The sequence below is a fragment of the Sarcophilus harrisii genome, chromosome 3 (genome assembly GCF_902635505.1).
Source record: "Sarcophilus harrisii chromosome 3, mSarHar1.11, whole genome shotgun sequence".
Taxonomy (NCBI): Eukaryota; Metazoa; Chordata; class Mammalia; order Dasyuromorphia; family Dasyuridae; genus Sarcophilus; species Sarcophilus harrisii.
The window spans coordinates 179,427,486-179,449,677 of NC_045428.1; the positions used below are offsets into that span (position 1 = coordinate 179,427,486).

The window sequence follows — 22,192 nt, forward strand, 5'->3', positions numbered from 1 at the left end:
TTTTTTTTTTTTTTAATAATTTTAACTTTTTATTGACAGACCCCATGCCTGGGTAATTTTTTACATTATCCCTTGCACTCACTTCGATTCAGATTTTTCCCATCCCTCCCTCCACCCTCTCCCCTAGATGGCAGGCAGTCTTATACATGTTAATTATGTATTAATATATCCTAGATACAATATGTGTATGCAGAACCAAACAGTTCTCTTGATACACAGGAAGAATTGGATTCAGAAGGTAAAAATAAACTGGAAAGAAAAACAAAAATACCAACAGTTTACACTCATTTCCCAGTGTTCCTTCTCTGGGTGTAGCTGATTTTGTCCACCACTGATCAACTGGAACTGAATTAAGATCTTCTCTTTGTCGAAGATATCCATTTCCATCAGAATACATCCTCATACAGTATCATTGTTGAAGTGTATAATGATCTCCTGGTTATGCTCAATTCACTTAGCATCAGTTCATGTAAGTACTATATCTGTGTCATAAAAGGAATTTGGTAGAACTCCTTCAATTCCTATTTTTTCAAATAGTTTATATAGCATTGGAGTTAATTGTTCTTTTAATGTTTGATAGAATTCACATGTAAATCCATCTAGTCCTGGGGATTTTTTCTTAGGGAGTTGGTTGCTCTATTTCTTTTTCTAAAATGGGCCTGTTTAACCAATTTACTTCTTCTTCTGTTAATCTGGGAAAGCTATATTTTTGAAGGTATTCTTCCATTTCATTTAAGTAATCAAACTTATTGGCATAAAATTGGGCAAAGTAACTCATAATTATTGCTCTAATTTCCTCTTTATTAGTGGCGAGTTCTCTCTTTTCATTTTTAAGACTTACAATGTGATTTTCCTCTTTTCTTTTTTAACCAGATTTACTAAGGGTTTGTCTATTTTGTTGGTTTTTTCATAGAACCAACTCTTAGTTTTATTAATTAATTCAATAGTTTTTTTACATTCAATTTTATTGATCTCTCCCCTTTTATTTTTAGAATTTCAAGTTTGGTATTTGGCGGGGGGGGGGGGGGGGTTCATTTGTTCCTTTTCTAGCATTTTTAGTTGCAAGCCCAATTCATTGATTTTCCCTTTCTCTATTTTATGCAAGTAGGCCTCTAGAGATATGAAATTTCCCCTTACTACCACTTTGGCTGCATCCCACACATTTTGGAATGACGTCTCATTATTGTTATTTTCTTGAGTGAAGTTATTAATTATGTCTATGATTTGCTGTTTCACCCAATCATTCTTTAGTATGAGATTATTTAGTTTCCAACTATTTTTTGGCGTATTTTCCCCTGGCTTTTTATTGAATGTAATTTTCATTGCATCGTAGTCTGAAAAGGATGCATTTACTATTTTTGCCTTACTACATTTGATTTTGAGATTTTTATGTCCTAATATATGGTCAATTTTTGTATAGGTTCCATGAACTGCTGAAAAGAAAGTATACTCCTTACTGTCTCCATTTAGCTTTCTCCAAAGATCTATCATATGTAACTTTTCTAGTATTCTATTTAAATCTTTGACTTCTTTCTTATTTATTTTGTGATTTGATTTATCAAATTCTGAGAGTGCAAAGTTGAGATTTCCCACTATTACAATTTTGTTGTCTATTTCTTCTTGCACCTCTCTTAATTTCTCTTTTAAGAATTTAGATGCTACACCACTTGGTGCATATATATTTAATATTGATATTGCTTCATTATCTATGCTACCTTTTAACAAGTTATAGTCCCCTTCCTTACCTCTTTGAATTAGATTAAGTTTTTGCTTTTGCTTGATCTGAGATGAGGATGGCTACCCCTGCTTTTTTGACTTCACTTGAAGTATACTAGGTTCTGCTCCAACCTTTTACTTTTATTCTGTTTGTATTGCCCTGCTTCAGATGTGTTTCCTATAAACAAAATATCGTAAGATTCTGACTTTTAATCCAGTCTGCTAACCGCTTCCTCTTTATAGGGGAGTTTACCCCCATTCAGATTTATGGTTAAAATTACCAATTTTATATTACTTGCCATCTTGTTAACCCCTGTTTATGCTTTTCTTTTTTCCTTCTCCCTTATCCCCCTCCCCCGTATTAAACTTGTGAGTACTACTTGCTTCTCACAGCCCTCCCTTTTTAGTATCCCTCCCCCCACCTTAGAATTCCTCCCCCTATCTTATCCCTTTTCCTCACAATTTCTTTATTCCTTTCCACTTAGCTTATTCCTTCAAAGCCTTTTCACTTTTCCCCTCCCACTTTTCATTGAGATACAAGTTTTACCATAAATCGAATGTCTAATATTTTTCTCTTTAAGCCAATTGTGACGAGAGTATGATACACACTGTGTTCATCTCCCGTTATTTCTCTCAGATATAATAGGTTTTGTTTGCCTCTTCGTGAGATGTAGTACCCCCACTTTATCTTTTTCTAATATAATTTCTTTTACATCTCTAGTTTCTAGAGCAAATTATATATGTGTTCTTTATATATCTTTATGGCAGAAATATAGTTCCCAAGATTTCTTTTTACCTTTTTAGATATCTCTTGAGTTCTATATTTGGAGATCAAACTTTTTATTTAATTCAGGTTTTTTCATCAGAAATAGATGAAATTCACTTATTTCGTTGAACATCCATCTTCTTCCCTGGAAAAAAAATGTTTATTTTGACTGGGTAAGTTATTTTTGGCTACATACCAAGTTCTTTAGCTTTTCAGAATATCAGATGCCAGGCCCTTCGATCCTTTAATATGGATGCTGCTAGATCCTGGGTAATCCTTATTGTGGCTCCTCTATATCTGAATTGATATTTTTTAGCAGCTTGTAATATTTTTCTTTGGTTTGATAGTTCTGGAATTTAGCCACTACATTTCTTGGAGTTTTGATTTTAGGGTCCCTTTCAGTAGGTGATCGGTGAATTCTTTCGATTTCTATTTTACACTCTGTTTCTATGACTTCTGGGCAGTTCTCTTTGATAATTTCCTGTAAAATAGTGTCCAGGATCTTTTATTCATCATATTTTTCAGGGAGTCATGTAATTCTCAGATTTACTCTCCCAGATTTATTTTCCAGGACTCTTGTTTTCCCAAGAAGGTATTTGACATTTTTTTTCCATTATTTCATTTTTGTGGTTTTGCTTGACTGATTCTTGGTGTCTCCTTGAGTCAATCGATTCCATTTGTTTGATTCTGATTTTCAAGGAATTTTCTTCACTCACTTTATTTGTGTGTGTGTGTGTGTATATATATATATTTTTTAATTGTCCAATTGAGTTTTTAAGTGAGCTGTTTTATTCTATGGAATTTTTTCCCATTCCGCCAATTTTACTTTTTAGAGAGCTATTTTCTTTTTCCAATTCACTAATTCTGTTTTTAAAGGATTTGATTTCCTTGTCCACTCTATCTTCAAATGAGTGGGATGACTTATCCAGATTCTCTTGCCAAGCTTCCCTTTACTTTTCCCATTTTTCTTCTAGCTCTCTTGGGAGAGCCTGTTTAATTTCTTCTATGAGAGACGTGTGTTGAGGACCAGATCATATCCCCTTTTGGGGATTCATCTGGAGACAGTCTGTTTTTCTGCTCTCTATCCATAAAGAGTCCGTTTAAAGTTTTTGCTCATTTTGTCGGAGAAGAATCAAAAAAGACAAACTATCAAAAAAACAAATGCAGTCTGCTTTTTTTTTTTTTTTTTTGGGGGGGGGGGAGGAGGAGCTGAACAGTATTACCAAGTTACCTCTACAGACTGTGAGGGGGCAGCAGTGAGGCACTAGCAGGACAGCAATGGCTGCGCTGCATCTGTGCTCTGAGACTCTGAGAACATGCTGAGACACTCTGGGTGGGTGTGGGCTAGATCTCAAGAGTTCCTAAATTTTGGGGGCTATAGCTTTACCTCATTTGTTGATAGCTTCTCTGCTGGTCTATTGGCTTCCTGCCAGGGCAAAATATCCACACTATGGTAAAGTTCTTTCCCCAGAAACAATTGAGATCACACCCCACCCGCTCCGATCTGTTCAGTGTGAGCTGCGATCCATGCTTTCATTACTGCTCTCATTACTGCTGCCTGCCCTCAGCCTGTGCCCAATCTAACCGTTCCACCCTCGAGCAAAAACAAACCTTTTCTGTTGAATTTCAAGGATGTCTTCTGTTGTTAATTATTTGAGGGGGGGAGGGGTTTTTCCAGTCAAACACTAATTCCAAGGCTTGCCATGAAATAAATTCTGAGAGCAAAGATAGAGATTAAGTAGATGTATGTGTCCGCTCCGCCATCTTGGCCGGAAGTAAATCTTCATTTTCTAAATAAAAAACCTTGACTTCCAGTTTCAGTATACTACTCCTAAAAATCCATGTCTCAGTTTTATCAATACAACACTTGGAAGGCATTTTTTCCACTGTTTTTTTAATTCTAATTTCAGTAAGATTTAATAATGTGCTAATAATAGGAATGTAGTGATTTTGCTAGATAAAATTCTGGTTAATTCTCTGACTCTTTGTTCTTATATCCTTGGTATAATCACCCAACTTAAAGTTCCTGCTACCTCAAAAAGCTTTATATAATTTGTAGAAAGAATTCAAATTCCCGTAATTTCAGATCCATCTAGAATTGTTTATTCCTTCAGGAAAGAATTTGGGGGATCGTGGGGGAGTATTGGTGGGAGAAGTCTTACACTATAACAACATAAGTGTCAGTTGATCAGTCAACAAGCAATTATCATTTGTTTACCATATGCCAGACACTACACTAAGCACTAGGTATGACAAAAAGACAAGGAAACAACTTGAAAACAAGTATATTAAAACTACACATATATATAGGAAAAAAAGGAGATTATCTTAGAGAGAAGGCACTAAAGTTAAATAGAATTTCAAAAGGCTTCTCACCAGGGAAGGGAATTTCATGGAACTTAGGGATAAAAGGATATCTATGTTAAAAGAACAAAAACCAGTGAAAATTCCCAGAACTGAATATTGGTGTTAGTACAGCAATTATGCTAAGGGTCACAAGATAGAAGAATAAGTGAAGTGAAATAAAGTAAAGGAAGACTAGAAAGGTAGGAAGGGACCTGCTTATAAAAGGCTTTAAAAGCCACAGACAGAATCTGGTGAGGAGGGAGTTGCTGGAGATAATAGGAAGGCATCAGAACTTGCTGAATTCCCTGGGAGTTTGGAAAGAAGGAAGACGTGTTCAGACTTGGGCATAAGAAAGATCAGTTTGACAGGATGACAGAATGCAGTGGAGAGAAATTTGAGATAGAGAGACTAGCAAAATGGCAACTACAAGTCCAGGCATGAAAGCATTAGGAATAAGGACATTTCTTACTGCTATATCTGAGGAGAGAAAGGAGCATATATAAGAGATGTTACAAAGAGTAGAATACCTTGGTAATAATTTGGATATAAGGAGTGATAGAGTAAGAAGTCAAGGATGACACTTAGTTGTGAGAATGGGTGATTGGGAGGATAGTGGTGCCCTTAACATAAATAAGGAAATGAAAAAGAGTAAAACTGTCTCTTGTGTAATGATAGAAAATAGATATAAGGGAGCTCTCTTAAATGAATTGGTGATAATTCTGAACTTCTGGATGATAGTGAGGGACCACTCTTCTTCAGTGACTGAAAAAAGGAACGATCTCTTAGAAGTCTATGAAGGAGGAAAAATTTAGTATTAGCTCCATAATAGGGTTTCCAGGGGGAAAGTTTTGTGGTTGGAAGGCTAGCAAACACTAAAGGATATTGGTAGCATTAGACAAGTCTTGTTAAGATCATGTATGCTATTAGGCGTAAATCAAAGTTTATTTGCAACATGTCTAAGATCTATATACTGATGAACAATTTGTCGATATAACATCTGGACAAGAGGCAGCATTCATGTCCTTAGTTTACTTTTCTTATATATACTTAAACAATGATTCAAAATTTGACTCTTTCTTTGTTTCTTTCTGTCTGTCTCTGTCTCTATCTTTCTGTCTCTCTCAGTCTCTTTCTCCCCTTCTTTCAAATGGTAACAAGTATCCCTGTTTACCATTTCTATTTTCTATGACATTTTAAAGATCACTGAAAAATCATTCAAGCATCAAAACTGTGTTCTGAGTTTTGTCATTCTGAGAGTTCATCTATCCCTGGTGACTTGAAATCATGAAAGTTTTCTCTTACTGAATCCCTATTAATCTTGGGTTTAATACTATTAGCTATTTCTGATCTGGCCTTTGCTATAAAAGATAATTTTCTTTAATTAAAGAATAATATAGAAAATAAAGCTGAATAACTTTCTCATCCATTATGCTTGACATAAAAACCTGAATAATGCCACCATATGATTTCTTTTATCCAGTTTCCAAAAATAACTTTCTCATTCCTATTTTTACAAAGCAATGCCACATCATTTTCCCATTCATTCTCAATGACCTGACTATCTTCTATTTGGTTGACATAAATTAAGAACTGGAAAAAAATTTTAATGGCACCTAGTAAAATCTGCTCATTTTATAGATAAGGAAACATGGCTCAGAGACTTTAAATGCCTCACTGGTAAAAAGTAAAAGAAAAAAGAAATTAATAATGATCTCTAATTCCAAAACTAGCATTCTTTATATGAATAATTATTAAATCCATAACTATAATATTGATATCTATAGCTGGTTAGATTATTAGAATTTCAAGGTTTAGCCTTGCAGCATGGCAAGCTGATGTCTCAAGGTTAATTTAAGTAATCTAATCATATATAATTTTCAACTACAAATCATTCAATTACAATAATATATCATATTTATACAGTATGTGAAGTTTTGAAAAGCAGTTTGCTTACAACCACAATGAGAGACAGGTATGGTGAGTATCAATTGCATTTTAAAGATAGAGTTTCAAATTATTTAAATGGCTGTCTACGGCCACCAAATGAGTAATTTGGTGAATCTCCTAGATTCTATCTTCAATGATCTTATAATTACATAATAAATATTAAGTGCACAATCTTAAATTAAAATTAACTTAAATATTTTCTTTTTCTTTTCCTTTCCTTTCCCCCCCATCAGGCAATTGGGGTTAAGTGACTTGTCTAGGGTGTCACACCTAGAGAGTGTTAAGTGACTGGGTCCAGATTTGAACTCAGGTTCTCCTGATATCATGAATATTTTCTTAATATGTTATACCAGCTGTAACTGAAAATTTTTTTGTTGAACTTCATCTCTTTTTTTATATCATTTCATTTTTTAATTCTATTAAAATCTGAGTAAATTTTACAAGTCTAAAAAGTAGAGTGAATTTTGTTTTACATGTACACAGATTCACATTAAGGTAAAGGTTTATTTAAAGCATTTGTTATGTTTCTGGGGGTGGGATGTGATTTTTTAAATTTATTTTTATTTTCTCCGGTTAAACATAAAAACATTTGAGTTTTGTTAGTTATACATGTGCATCCTTTTTTTGTTGTTGTTGTTGTTTTTAACTATTTTTTAATGAATCATCTTAGGACAGAAAAATCAAAACAAAAGGGGAAAACCACAAAAGAAAAATAAAACAGAAGAGGGGAGGGGGTAGGAATAACATAGGATGTGTCAATTTCCATTCAGTCTCCATAGTACTCTCTTTGAATGCAGATGGTGTTTTCCACACAAAGGCGATTGGAATTGCCTTGAATAGCTGGACTAGTGTTGGTGTTTCTTTTTTCCAAAACACAGCCAGGTGATAAAAAGTTCAGATCATTTATTGTGTCCTTCAATATAGCCCGGTTAGCTCAGAGGCCTATTTCTCCGCTTGGTTCTAAGAGCTCCGCCCAAATGTCTCCAAATCCAAAGGTTTGTCCTTCCGACTCCAGCCAGCATCAAGTTGGAAGATGCAATGAAATCTCTCTTGTCTCGAAAATAGGGCTTGTGGGCTTCCTCCCAGAGTGCTCCTCTCTGACCCCAGTCAAAGTTCCGAAGGAAACTCTTTTGAGTGGCTCACTGGAGATGTATTTATGTTACTTCTCCGAGAGTGGGATTGTGGGATATCTCCCAGCATGCTCTCTGTTCCTAAGAGCTTCAATGGGAGGTGTGAATTCAGATATCTCTTTCTAAACCCTGAAATCTCTCAAACATGTGAACTCCAATGAGTACTTAAATATTTCTTGCTTCTATGAACTCTCTAAAGGTGTGAACACAAGCATCATTTCTATCAGTTGTACTTAGTACCTTGTTTCAAGTTCTGGCCCAAAATATCTCCTTCTAAGATCAAATCAATCATATTGAACCATGCTAAATTAGATAATTATTGTCTCTTATCAACTCTAATTGCTTAACACTTTGTAAAGATTCCAACAGATTAGTTCACAATTCCACCAACAATGCATTAGTGTCCTTGTTTTTGCACAACCACTCCACCTTTTATCATTATCTTTTCCTGAGATCTTAGCCAATCTAAGAGGTTAATTTGCATTTCTACCTCAAAAGCTGTTTTAATTTCCATCTCTCTAATCAAGAGTAACTTAGAGCATTTTTTCAAATGATTAAGCTTTAATTTCTATATATGAAAATTATCTGTTCATATTCTTTGACCACTTATCAATTTGGATAATAACCTGTATTTTTATAAATTTCACACTGTTCTTTATATATAATATATAAATGAGGCCTTTATCAGAAATCCTGGTTGTAAACATTTTTCCCCTTAGCTTTCTGCTTCCCTTCTAATCTTGGATGTGTTGGTTTTCTGTGGGTAATATTTTTTTTTTAATTTTAATGTAAACAAAGTTGTCCATGTTGTATTTTCACAATATTCCCTGGTTCTTTTTTGACCATAAATTCCTCCCTTCACCAAGATTGGACAAGTAAACTATCCAGCTACCATCCTTTGTATTTTTTTTTCATTAATTTCCTTGATATCCTTAATCTTTTCTTCTTCCAGATGAATTTTGTTATTATTCTTTCTAGCTCTATAAAATAAATTTTTGGCAATTTAATTGGTATGACACTGTACAAGTATACCAATTTAAGTAGAATTGTCATTTTTATTGTATTTGCTAGGCCTACTTACGGTCAATTGATATTTTTCAAATTGTTTAGATCTGACTGTGTGAAAAATGTTTCAAAATTGTGTATTCTTATTCAGTTTCAAAATTGTTTTAAAGTACAAATGTTTGACAAAAATGTCTGACAAGAAGATTTTCCTACTTTTTTTTATTTGAATACTCTCATCAGACTTGAATATAAATTCAACACAACTGAATAATTAATTGAATTCTTTCTTCATTCTTTTATTCTTCTTTAAATTGTCATTAAAGGTTCTTCTCCACTTTTGTTTTTCTGGTACATTAATTACCAAAAAATAAAATAAAATAAATTCTTCTAAAAATCTAAAGACATGCAACTAAACTGCATAAATTACGGTGTAATTTTTGGCCTCTTCTCTGTCCTATATTAGACAAGATTTCATGTTATTTGAGGAATGTATTTAAAGTTGGACAGAAATTTATTAACTCAAGCTGTTTACTTAAGCCACACTAAATTTTGTTTCTAGAAGTAAATACTCGTTTCAACAAAATAGAACACTTTGAGACAAGAGACAAATTTAGGGATTTGACAGGAATAGTCTTTTTAAAATATGATACACCTTCTTTCCTTTTACCCACAATAAAGGGGAGCTTTACACCTTAAAGAAAGCAAAGCGTCTCCAGGCCCAACTGACTTTGATTTCTATCATATATATTCCTGTTCATCAAAACACATAAAAATTCTAGAGGCATGTATAATCTACACTCTTGGACTTAACTGGAAATCTATAGGATACACAACTTACTTTGCATTTCATGTGTATCTATCTACATATATATGTGTGTGTATACCTATACACACATACATGCATACATATATACATGTGTCCAGACATATACACACACACACACACAAAGACAACAGGTTCCACATCTATAATTCATTCACATACCACTGTGAATGTATATATTTGCTATATTAAAGCAAATCATTTTAAAATTGTGAAAACTATTCAAATAGTATGATACAAGTACATTTTTTAAAAGATCAATATTATCACTAACAAATGTTCCTTTGTGGAAGAGGTTACTGTTCTTAGAAGCATAAAAGGTGAACTTCAAGATTTTAATCAAAACAAGGCATTATATTTAAAAAATAGAGACATCCCTTCAACTCCAAAATTTCATCAATAGATACCCTCTAATCTTTGGAATCATATTATATAATATTATATGTAATATTAATATTATAATAAACAGAATATAAAGATATAATGTGTACTTATCTCTAGTTCTGCATTTGACATATTTGACAAAGCAGGAAAAGAAAGAAAATGAAAATGAGAATTTAAAATAAAAGTTGGAATAATAAGCAACATTTTAAATATGTAACAATCGCTATTGCTTAGGGATTTATTTCCAAATATAATTTTAAATACTGTATATATTCAATTTCTTTTCATTGCAACTAAAAGAATTAACCAAATTGAATTTTGTCTTCAGATAGAAAATAAATAAAAAATGTAACAATTATAAAAGAGAAATGATTGTTAATGTATATTAGTTGTAAACTTTTCACTGCTTTGCTTATAGAAATATAACTCTTGCCACTATTATTAAAATTAGCAGTTCAATAGAATTAATTTATACAATACTCACAGAAAGTTGAACAACAGTTCTGATTCAGATATCACTATTTCCTTACACAAAAACAAATCTTTTACCACCTTGGCATAATTTGCAAGACTTCAGAAAATATTTCTACATTAATAACTTGACAAAATTCTTTAGGCATTTATCATTATAATTTTGTAACTTCTGCTTTATAATTAAAGGTAATTTGGATTTACTGAAAAATAATTAACATATTTTATATAACAACCCAATGTGAATGATTTTGATGTTCCCTTAGGAAGAAAACCAGCAATATCCTACAAGAAACAAAACTATTCAGCCTAAATTTTAAAATCCAGAGCAGTCTTACCCAATATCATAAATTACAAAAGTTCCCAAGATTATTAAATACATTTTTCTAATTTATTTTGGTGCAATTCACTCTTCTTTTGTAATAATGAAAACAAAATAAATTTGTGTTGTCAAACATTTCTTACTCAATTAATATATAAAGAGGGATGCTTTACAAAATAGCAGACAACCTGAAGTTTTCACATAGATGCTGGATATCATTTGGGTTAAGGAGATAAATAGAAATCTAGAAATAGGCTTCCACAAATTGCCTCTAAGATCCTATGGTATTATTCAAATCCTTCATCTCAATCACAATTTTATCTAGAAATAATATAAGAGGGTATCTTTAAAAATAGCTTTTTTTTTTTCTTTTTCTTTTTGATAAAGAGGAGGAAACTCTTCCTGGGCTTTATTAAACCTGCATCTACTATAAATCTAGTGAACTGTTAGCATTCTCAACCTTATGTTATTAGATCCCTGAAATTACTCTCTTATCAGTCTACTGTTGTTTTTATAGGAAGAGGGAATCTCTTCTGATGAAGAAAAGGGAAGTATCATAACATGTAAAATAGGAAGACATAGTGAGTTAGGAGGATTTGGAGATAGGGGAATTTTAGGTCTCAGAGAAGAGAAAGAAAAGATGTTGAAAAGTAATGCTCAAAAAGTTTCAAATATAAATTTTAAAAGTAGTATGCTTTAGACATAGCAAAGGAAGCTGACGAGAAAAAATCATTTTGTTAAATCTACCTTTTTTGTACTTAATTCTTTAGAAGTGAGCCCCGAACACTTCTGACCTTATTTTCCAGGTTTATGACCACTTTATAGTATAACATTACCAAACAATTCTTTTTAACTTAATACCAATGTAGTTCCTTGGCAGTCTTATTCTACTACAGATATTTGAGGGGGAAGTTTATTATAAGGGGAAAAGAATTCCCAATTCACTATCATTTTTTTCTGTCTGACAAAGAATGGTGCAAAACCTTAGTCCCAATGTCTTATTTGGATTGGGGAAAAATATTGTTTTGGAGAGTACATATATATCTCTGGGACATATGTATTTCCTTCATCTGTAGATTCTATCTTGTGTTAAGGAGATAAAGACAAAACATTCATTCCTACAGTCAGCAAAACAATATTTTTTGCTTCCTTACCAGACACTGTTAAAACAGAGCCAACGGGGCATATGGCAGCTATGAGTATTAGCAAAAACATTGTATTATCACTAGCAATTTACTAATGAAATACTCAGGTTTATCAATTATTATCCAAAACAGGCATTACCATTCAATGGTAACCTTGTTTCATGTTTCAGAAATAAATACTAATAAAACTTAAAATTCATAAAAAAGGAATTACAGAAAATTTCCTTTTGAATGAAATGCAACGAAACTTTCCAAAACAAGTAAATAATCTAGAAAGCACAAATCTAAATCAATTATTCTAAGTTGTATTTTTCAATCTTCTTAGTATACTAACAGATCAATTTTATTTTTCACTTTGACCAAGAAAGTCAACTTTATATACAATTATGGTATTATAAGGGAAAATTAGTTACTTCATCTTACAAATTAAAAAGTCCCATGATTATAGGAACAGACTATGAAAAAGACTGATAAAATAGGCATAAATTTATGTTTTAAAAAGAAAATGCAAGCATTATTCCTTAATATGATTAAAACATATATATATATATACAAACATATGCATCTGTGTTGTTTTTATCTAGAAAAAGAGACTATCATTTGCAGTGATAAAATACTTCAAATAAATCTGGGATAAAGCATGGTCATCCTGTATCCCCACTGCTACTGAATATTGGGATAGAAATCCTAAATAAAGAATTGGGCAAGAGAGTAATTAAAAAAAATAAGTAAATAAGCCAGCAAAGACAAAATAAAATTAATTTTATTTGCTGATGTCATGATAATTTCAAGTTAAAAATGTATATACCTTGAGAGGAAGAATTACTGCTTTATTCTTTCATTTATTAGTATCATTATTCACAATTAGTATCAATTCTTCACAATTAGTATCATTCTTCACATCTGGCACAACAGAACAGTGCCAAGCACATAGCAAGTGCTTAATATATGCTTACTCGCTGATTAGAAATCACCAGAAATTTAGAGTAGAATTTACTACAAACAATTAAAACCTGAAGAATTACAATACAAAAAAAAATTCCCAAGAATCAGCAGCATTTCAATAGATACTTACAAAGATTCAAAGTAAAAAACAAAAACACTCCTACTTCAGAAAAACTAAAGCATAATCAAATATGATAATTAAATAACTAAGACTACGATCTCAAGAATTATATATAAGTACAGTAACATTTAAATAGCTAAAAAGACAATAATTATCAGTAACTGGATCAGGCCAATAAGAAAAAGATATTACAAAAATTAATTTTTAGGTATAGCATTATAGTGATAAAAGTACAAATAAATTATGAAACTATACCAAAAAATAAAATTTATCAGGAAGAAAAAAGTTGAAGACAATGGGTAGTAGGAAATTAAAATAAAGAATATCTACTATCATATCACTGCTACATTTCAAAATATAATAATAAAGCAGTAATCATCAAAATTATCAGGTACTGATTTTAAAAAATAGAAAAATTGGAAGTTTAAGTAAAAAAGGATCAGAAACACTATAGTAGCAGTGTCAAATAAACCAAAGGATACTAATTACAAGAATAAGGATTCCCTAGTCAATTAATTCAATATCCAAATAATTGGACTTCAATCTTCATGTCTCTCTCTATTCTCTCACTTATTGTCCATATAGCTGCCAAAAAGGTTTTCTTGAATATAGGTCAGACTATGGCACCTCTATTCATTAAACTACAATTTTAACTATTCTTCTACACCTAAATATAAAATCCTCTTTTGGGTATTTAAAGTTCTTTATGGCCTGGCCCTTTCACATGAAGACAATCTCTTAGTATGTTACTCTCATCCTATGTTCCACTGACATTGACCTACTTGCAGCTCCTGAATATTTTATCATATAACAATATGATTTTACACTATTTAACTCCAGTAACAAGTGTGCTCTAGTAACTTCTCCTTTAAATATATCTTCCATATATTTGGCATTGTGCAAATGCACAATAATCAGTAAATATTTATTAAGCACCTACTATGTGCCCAAACTTCTGGTGTTCTAAAGGTACAAAAAAGGGCAAAAGACAATCCCTGACCCTAAAGCTCACCACTCATAGATGATAAGCAAACAAAATTGTAAGAACAAGTTATATACAGAATAAATAAGAAATAACTTAGAAGATGCTAAAATTTAATAAGGTTAGGCTAGGCTAGGCTAGGCTTCCTGCAGAAGATTAAAAATATATAAACTCAGAACTGAGAGATGCAATGTCTTGTTCATGGACAATCAGAAGGCCATTCAAAGAGTATATGAGTATGTGATATGAAATAAGTATAAGAAGTCTAGAAAAATAGGAAGGGGCTAAGGTATAAAGAACTTTGACTACCAAACAGAGCATTTTATCTTTGATCCTGGAAGCAGCAGGGAGACACTGAAGTTTACTGAAAGGGAATAGGGAGCAGAGTGGGGAATGGGGAGATTGGCACTTAAGAAAAATCATTTTGCTGTCTAAATGGAGAATGGATTGGAGTAGGGAAAGACTTGAGGCAGGCAGACCCTAAAACGAGCAACAGTCCATAATAAGGTAATAAGGGACTGTACCTAAGTAATGGCTGTGTCAGACAAGAGAAGGGGCCATATTTGAGAATAACCACAAAGATGCAATCGACAAACCTTGACAACAGATTGAATATATGTAGGGTCAGAGACCATAAACAATCCAGGCTGCATCTTAGATTGTGAGTAAGAGTGGTGCTGCTATCTTATGCAATAGCAAAAGTATGAGAAGAAACGTTTTAAACAGAAAACATAAAGAGTTCTGTTCTGGACATATTCAGTTTAACATATCTGTTGGACAACCAGTTTGAAATGTCTGAAAGATGTTAGGGATTTAATATTGGAAATTAGAAGAAACTGGGAATAGAGGACAGAGATGCTAATTAAATAAATCCTTGAGAGTTTATTAAATCACCAAATGAAATTGTAAGGAACAAGTAGAGAAGAAAGCCCAGGACTAAAGCCTAAAAACTATGTACAGTTTTAGAGAAAGAGAAGTGGAGGACTATGCAGAAAAGGAAAGAGAAATGGTCAAATTTATATAGAATTGTACTCTTCATTACCATGTAAGCTCTGTGAGGGCAGAGAGTATGTTTACTTTGTATCCCTAGCACTCAACATGGTCATTTATTATACAAAGCTAAATAAATTTTTTTTGATTAGCTAAGGAATGTAAAAATAAATTGAGGTATAAAGAAGTAAATGCATATAATCGCTCCAAAAGAAATGATGAATATAGAAATGTATATGAAAAAATATAGATCAAAAATAAAAAAATAAAAAGCATAATTAAATAACTAAAACAGAGTTTTAATGAGAAAGAATTGTAATGGCCAAGGTTTATTGTGGAGATCTAATAATGAAACAGACTTTCCTTTACTATCGAGAGAAGGGAAAATGCACGACTATGCACTTTGTATTGTAACCCAAATATTTAAAGACCAACTTATGTTGGTTTAAAGTATGTTTAAAAAAAATTTTTTTTAAAAAGTAATGGGCTTTAAACTCTTGACTTGATGCACTGAGGTCAGGACAGCTGAGTACTTGAGGGTAACTACTATTAGACAATAGTTTATGGGGATATGCTTGGAAAATAGCCCTTCCCACAATCTTATGCTGGCTCGATGATTGGTGTATACAGAGGATTGTAGGAGGGACTAGGGGGGAAGTAAGACTAGCCAGAGTCATTTTGGCAGTAGACAAGGGAGAAGGAAGGTCTCAGAGATTCTCCTTCCATCCAATTCAATCCTACCTCTAAAGACCAAGAATAAAAACTAAGGACTTTTGCTTATTCTGACTCTGGCTTATTCTAAGGTATCCAGGGTACTAATGCAGTCATCACAAAAAAAATCTCTTTTTCATCTCTAGTGGCAAAACAAATAGCATTATAAGCTTGATTTGCTCATATTCCTGTGGTAGCATGATACAATAGAAATTGGGAGCCAGGAAAGTTCAGTTTGACATTTCCTGGGGATATGACTATGAATAGCTCATGTCACTGCTTTGAACAAGAGTGTGCAAATTTGTAAAATGCTCATGATAATAACTGTTCTAAATAACTACCTTACAAGGTTATCATAGGGCTCCCCATGAGTTCACAGCTTTTAATTACTATATAAATATATGTTGGTGTATCAACTTTACAATAAATAAAAAAAATATTTAGCTGGAAGGAGAAACTGTATGCCTTAAGGATATCCAAAAGAAGTAGTCTTATCTTCAATTTACTGTTCCACTGATGAAAGCATCCACAACTATGCTCATATGACTATTTTAATACTTACAGTAATTCTTTCATCTCTATCATCCAATGGTAATCCATCTTTTTTCCATGAAATTGTAGGTTCAGGATGGCCTCGAGGAGGCTGGCATTCCATCACTGCAGGTTCTCCTACTGCCACCATTACATCTGAAGGGTTTTGTCTGAAGTCATCTCGTAGGACTTTAAAGAAACAAAAATCAAATATTACCATCACTGTTAGAGTGTGTGCGGGGGGGGGGGGGGAGGAGGAGAGAGAGAGAGAGAGAGAAAGGGGGAGAGAGAGACTGACTCATGCCACTATAACAGATATTATACAAATTGTGCTTGCACCAAATTTCTGAGAGGTAAAACTTATACACAGTCATCCATTTTCTTAAAAAAAAAGCAATCCTAGAACACAGAGCCAAGATGACAGAGAGTGGACAAGTCTTTGCCTGAGATACTACTGGTTTCCCCCAGAATCAATACCAGATCTAGCCTGTGAACATATTTTGGAGTGACAGAATTCACAAATATTTGGAGAATAACATTTCCAGCAGAAGGAATTTTGGAAGAACTTCAAGAAATTTGTCACATTTAGGCAGAGGTTAGATGTGAGGTCCTTTGCAAATGCACAGGAAACTAGTGGGATGCTTGTAGCTAAAAGACATCAGCATTGGCTAGTCTTATCCTAGTAGAGAAGTCAGTGGATCAGCATATTAGCTAACACAACTATAGAAGGCAATTGACAAACCCCTTGCACCCAGAATAATAAGCAAAACTTCATCATGCCTATGCAGCAGAAGAAGGAAAGCAATAATAGCCCCAGCCCCATGGAAGTGTAAAACCCCTTTCACTTGTAGAGGACACTTGGGACAATCTCCCCTTTCCCCTAAAAGCAGACTCAATCTTTAAAAATGAGCAAAAAAGGAAAAAGAGCTTTAAAACTGGATAGCTACTATGGAGACAAGAAAGAACAGACCTCAAACTGAAAGGACACTAAAGAAAAAATTTCTCTCAATGAAGACTAAAAGGGTGATATAAGTTTGGTCACCAATTCAAAAGGTTCTTTAAAAGACTTCAAAATAGATCTTTAAAGAGATTTAGAAGAAAAATGGGGGTAAAATTCGAGCTTAGGAAAAGGAAAGACAGAAATTAAGTTCAGTTAGCTAAAAGCAAAAGAAAGTAAAAAAGCTAACTTAAGAAAATCATTCAATATAAATTAGAATTGGACAAATATAAGGGAATTATCAATGAGGAATCAAAAAGGAATCAAACAAAATCATCCAAAATGAAAAAATAGAAGAAAATATAAAATACCTCACTAGAAAAACAACTCTCCTAGAAAATAAATTCAGGAAAGGCAATGTAAGAATTATTGAACTACCTGAAAACCATGATGGGGGGAAAAAAAGGCCTAGACAACATCTTTCAAGAAATAATCATGGAAAACCACCCTTATAACCTAGAATCACAAGGTAAAAAATCACCATTGAAAGAATCCACTGATGACACCTTGAAAGACCTCCCAAAATAAAAAATCCAAGGATATATCTTAATTCCAGAATTATCACACTGAGGAAAAAAATATTGCAAGCAGCCAAAAAGAAACAATTCAAATGTTGAGGAACCACAATCAGGAGGATTTAGCAGCATGCACTTTAAAGGATCAAAGGGACTGTAATTTATTTAGTATTCCAGAGGGCAAAAGAGTTTGGACTGCAGCCAAGGATTAACTACCCAGCAAAAGTAAGCATTATCTTTAAGGGCAAAAAATAGGCATTCAATAAAATAGGAGATTTTCAATTACTTTTCATGAAAAAATCAGAGCTGAACAGAACTCAAATACAGATTCAAATACAGAACTCAAGAGAAACATAAGAGGACAAAAAGAAAATAAAATAACAATGTTGTTTAAAGTTAAAATGTTTAAATCCCTCTGTGGGGAGATAAAATGTTCAACTCTTGTTGCATTTTTTAAAGGATATACTTAGAAAGCCTAGGTGTGATTTAATTTAATTGAACCTAGGGTTAAAATGGAATTGTAGTGGAAGAAGAGGAAAGGAGAAGAAAAATGGGGTAAATTATTACATCACATAAAGAGAAAAAAAACGACCTAATACATTTGAGGAAAAGAAGGAAGGAGGGTGAGCATTGTTTCAACCTTAATCTTCATCACATTTGGCTCAAAGAGGGACTATTAGCCATATTTAGTTTGATATAGAAACTTGGTTCACCCTGCAGCGAAGCAGAAGGACAAAGGGAAAACGAAAGGGGGAGGCCAATATAAAGGTAGAACAGAAGTAGAAGGAAAAAAGGGAAAATAAAGTGGAAAGGGGCTGAAAAAGGGAAGCTAAATCGAGAGAGGTGGTAGTCAGAAGGAAAACACTGGTGAGGAGGTAAAGGGAGAAAGGAGAGAGAAAGCAGAACTTGGAAAAAAATAGGATGGCAAGAAATACAGAGTTAAGTAATTTAAACTATGAATATAAATGAGATGAACTCTCCCACAAAACCTAAGTAGATGGCAGACTGGAATAAAAGTAGAATCCTACAATTAGTTTACAAATAATACATTTGAAACAGAGAGATACATACAGAATAAACGTAAAAGACTGGAACAAAATCTACTACACTCCTGGCACAAGTTTAAATAAAATAGATAGCAAATTTGATCTCAGATTGAGAAAAAGCAAAAATAAACCTAATAAATAATAAATGACCTATAAAAATAGAAGAAAACTTAATTGGGAACTAAATAATCGAATCCTAAAGAATGAATGGGTGAAACAACAAGCCATAAAAACAACTGATAATTTCATCCAAGAGAATGACAATAATGAAACAACATAACAAAATTTATGAGATGTAGCCAAAGCAGTTTTTAAAAGAAGTTTTATATCTTTATATGCCTACTTGAATAGAATGGAGAAGATTATTTAAATAATTCCATTTCAGAAAAAGGAACACACTATTAAAGAATTCCCAAAGAAAAAAATATATAGGGCCAGAAGATGCACAAGAGAATTCTATCAAACATTTAAACAACTATTGATTTCAATACTATATAAACTATTTGGAAAGGTTGGAAAAGAAGAAGTCCTACCAATTCCATTTATAAATCAGATATCATGCTAATAACTAAAGCAGTTAGGGTCAAAACAGTGAAAATTATAAGCCAATTTCCCTAATGAATACTGACACAAAAATCTTAAATAAAATATCAGCAAAGATATTACAGCAAGTTATCATCAGAATAATATATGATCAAAAAGAATTGATACCAGGAATTCAAGGCTAATTCACTATTAGGTAAACTTATAACATAATAGATTCTATCAATACCCAAGCTAACAGAAACCATATGATTATCTTAATAGATGGAGAACAATCATTTGATAAAATCCAACACCTATTACTATTAAAACACTAGAACACATAGGAATAAATGAAGTTTTTCTTAAAATGATGAGTAGCATCTATCTCAAACCATCAGCAAATATAAGATGTAATAGGGATAAACTAGAAGCATTCACAATAAGATAAAGGGTGAAACAAAGTTGTAGCCTATTACCGTTACTATTCAATATTGTATTAGAAATGTCAGCTATAGCAACAAGAGGGGGAAAAAAAAGAAATTAAATGAATCAACTAAAAACTAGAAAAAAATTACCAACTTTAGCAAACGTGCAAGATACAAAATAAATCCATATAAATCATCAGCCTTTCTCTATATATTACTAGCAAAGTCTAGCAGCAAAACATTTAATCCATTTAAAATAATTAGATAATATAAAATATTTGGAGGTCTACATCCCAAAACAAAACTAGGGACTATATGAACACAATTACAAAATACTTTTCACATAAATAGAGTTCATGAGTAAGTCAATATATGAATATAACAAAAATGATAATCCTATCTAAATTAATCTACTTTATCAGTACGAACAAATTACTTTACAAAGCTAGAAAAAATTAACAAAATTAATCTGGAAGAATAAAATGTCAAGAATTTCAAGAAAATTACTAAAGGTGGCCTAGTTATACCAGACCTAAAACTATTATAAAACAGTAGTCATCAAAACCATCTGGTATCACCTAAGAAATAGAGTACTGTAATGGGCTGAAGTTTGAGTTGATGCACTTAGGTCCCAAGTAAGTGAGGCTAAATAGTAATATACATGATTGGATAAAGAATGGTCCCTGCCCACTCTCTGTGCAAGTCCTGATGTGTTGTACAGGAAATGACGATTTTGGTGGGTGGAGGCAGAGAGAGGAACAGGAAGAGAAGCTGGGAGAGATTGGGCCTGGAGCCATTCTCCTGGCTGCTGGTGGTGTGGCTGAGGGTCTAGCTAGCTTTTTGACTCAGCTGCACACATTGCTATCGCCGATTCTCTTCCACCTCCGATCCTTCTTCACTGAGAATAAAGACTGACGATTTTCCCCTAACCTGAACTCCGGACTCCTGCTTGATTTTAAAATACGTGATCTTCACAGAGTACCTGATCAGTGGAACAGGTGAGGGTCACAAGACAAAATTGTCAATGACTATAGTAATCTTGTGTTTGATAAACTCAAAGACACCAGGTTCTCATAAAGGAATTCACTATTAGACAAAAATTATTGGGAAAATTGGAAAATAATATGGCAGAAACTAGGCACTGAATAACACTAAATATCCTATATCAATATAAAGTCAAAATAGTTCACAATTAAGACTCAATTAAGACATAAAAAAGTACACTAAAAGCGAATTAAGAGAACAAGGGATAATTGGCCTCTCAAATTTGTGGACAAGGAAAGAATTTATGGCCAAAAAGGAAGTAGAAAGCATTATAAAATGCACAATTGATAATTTTGATTATATTAAATTACTTTTTTTTTTAATGCACACAAAACCAATGCAGACAAGATTGGAAGGAAAGCAGAAAACTGGTGGGGAGGGGGAAGATTTCTGTCTAGGGTTTATGATACAGGCCGCATTTCTAAAACATATAGATAAGTAACTCAGATATATAACAATAAAAACTATTGTCCAAATGATAAATGGTCAAAGGATATGAACAATTTTCAGATGAAGAATTTAAAACCATTTCTACCTAAAAGAAAAAATTGTCCAAAACATTACTGATTAGAGAAATGCAAAGAAATGGTAACGTACTACTTCCCATCTCTCAGACAATCTAAGTTGACAGGAAAAGACAATGATAAACACTGAAGGGAATTTGGGAAAACTGAGATACTAATACATTGTTGATGCTATTGTGAACTGATCCAATCATTCTGAAGAGTAAATTGGAACTGTGCCTAAATGGCTATCAAACTGTGCATACCTTTTGATTCAGCAGTGTCTACACTGAGTCTGTATCCCAAAGAGATAATAAAAAAAGGATAAGGACCCACATGTGGAAAAATGTCTTTAGCAAGCCTTTTGGTAGTGACAAGGAAATTGAAATTGAGTGGAAGCCCAGAAGTTAGACAATGGATGAATAAGTCATAACTTGAATATCATGAAATATTATTGTTCCATCAGAAACAATCAGCAGGCTGATTTTAGAAGAGACTTTAGAGAAAATCTCTTAAGGAGAGACTTACATAAATTGATGCTGAATGAAGTGAGTAGAACCAAAACAACATTATACCTAGAGGCAACAAAATTTTGCCATGAGCAATTCTGGTGGACTTAGTTCTTTGCAGCAAAGAGGTAATTCATGCCAATTCCAGTGGACTTGTTATGGAGACAACCATCTCCATCCAAAAAGAAGACTGTGGGACACAACATAGTATTTGCACATTTTCTATTGTTAGCTTTTTTCTCATTTTTTTCCCTTTTTGAACATATTTTTCTTGTGTAGCATGATAAATGTGC

The 22,192-nt window shown here is 32.9% G+C and overlaps 1 protein-coding gene across 5 annotated transcripts in view; it reads right to left on the reverse strand.

The window, feature by feature from the left end:
- The window catches only part of ROBO1 (roundabout guidance receptor 1), a 622,307-nt gene that overhangs the window by 223,914 nt on the left and 376,201 nt on the right, over positions 1–22,192 (reverse strand). For all 5 annotated transcript variants that reach the window (XM_031958836.1, XM_031958837.1, XM_031958839.1 and 2 more), the window contains exon 3: positions 16,367–16,524. In XM_031958836.1, the coding sequence (XP_031814696.1) occupies positions 16,367–16,524 (158 nt within the window). The remainder of the gene's footprint in view (positions 1–16,366; positions 16,525–22,192) is intronic.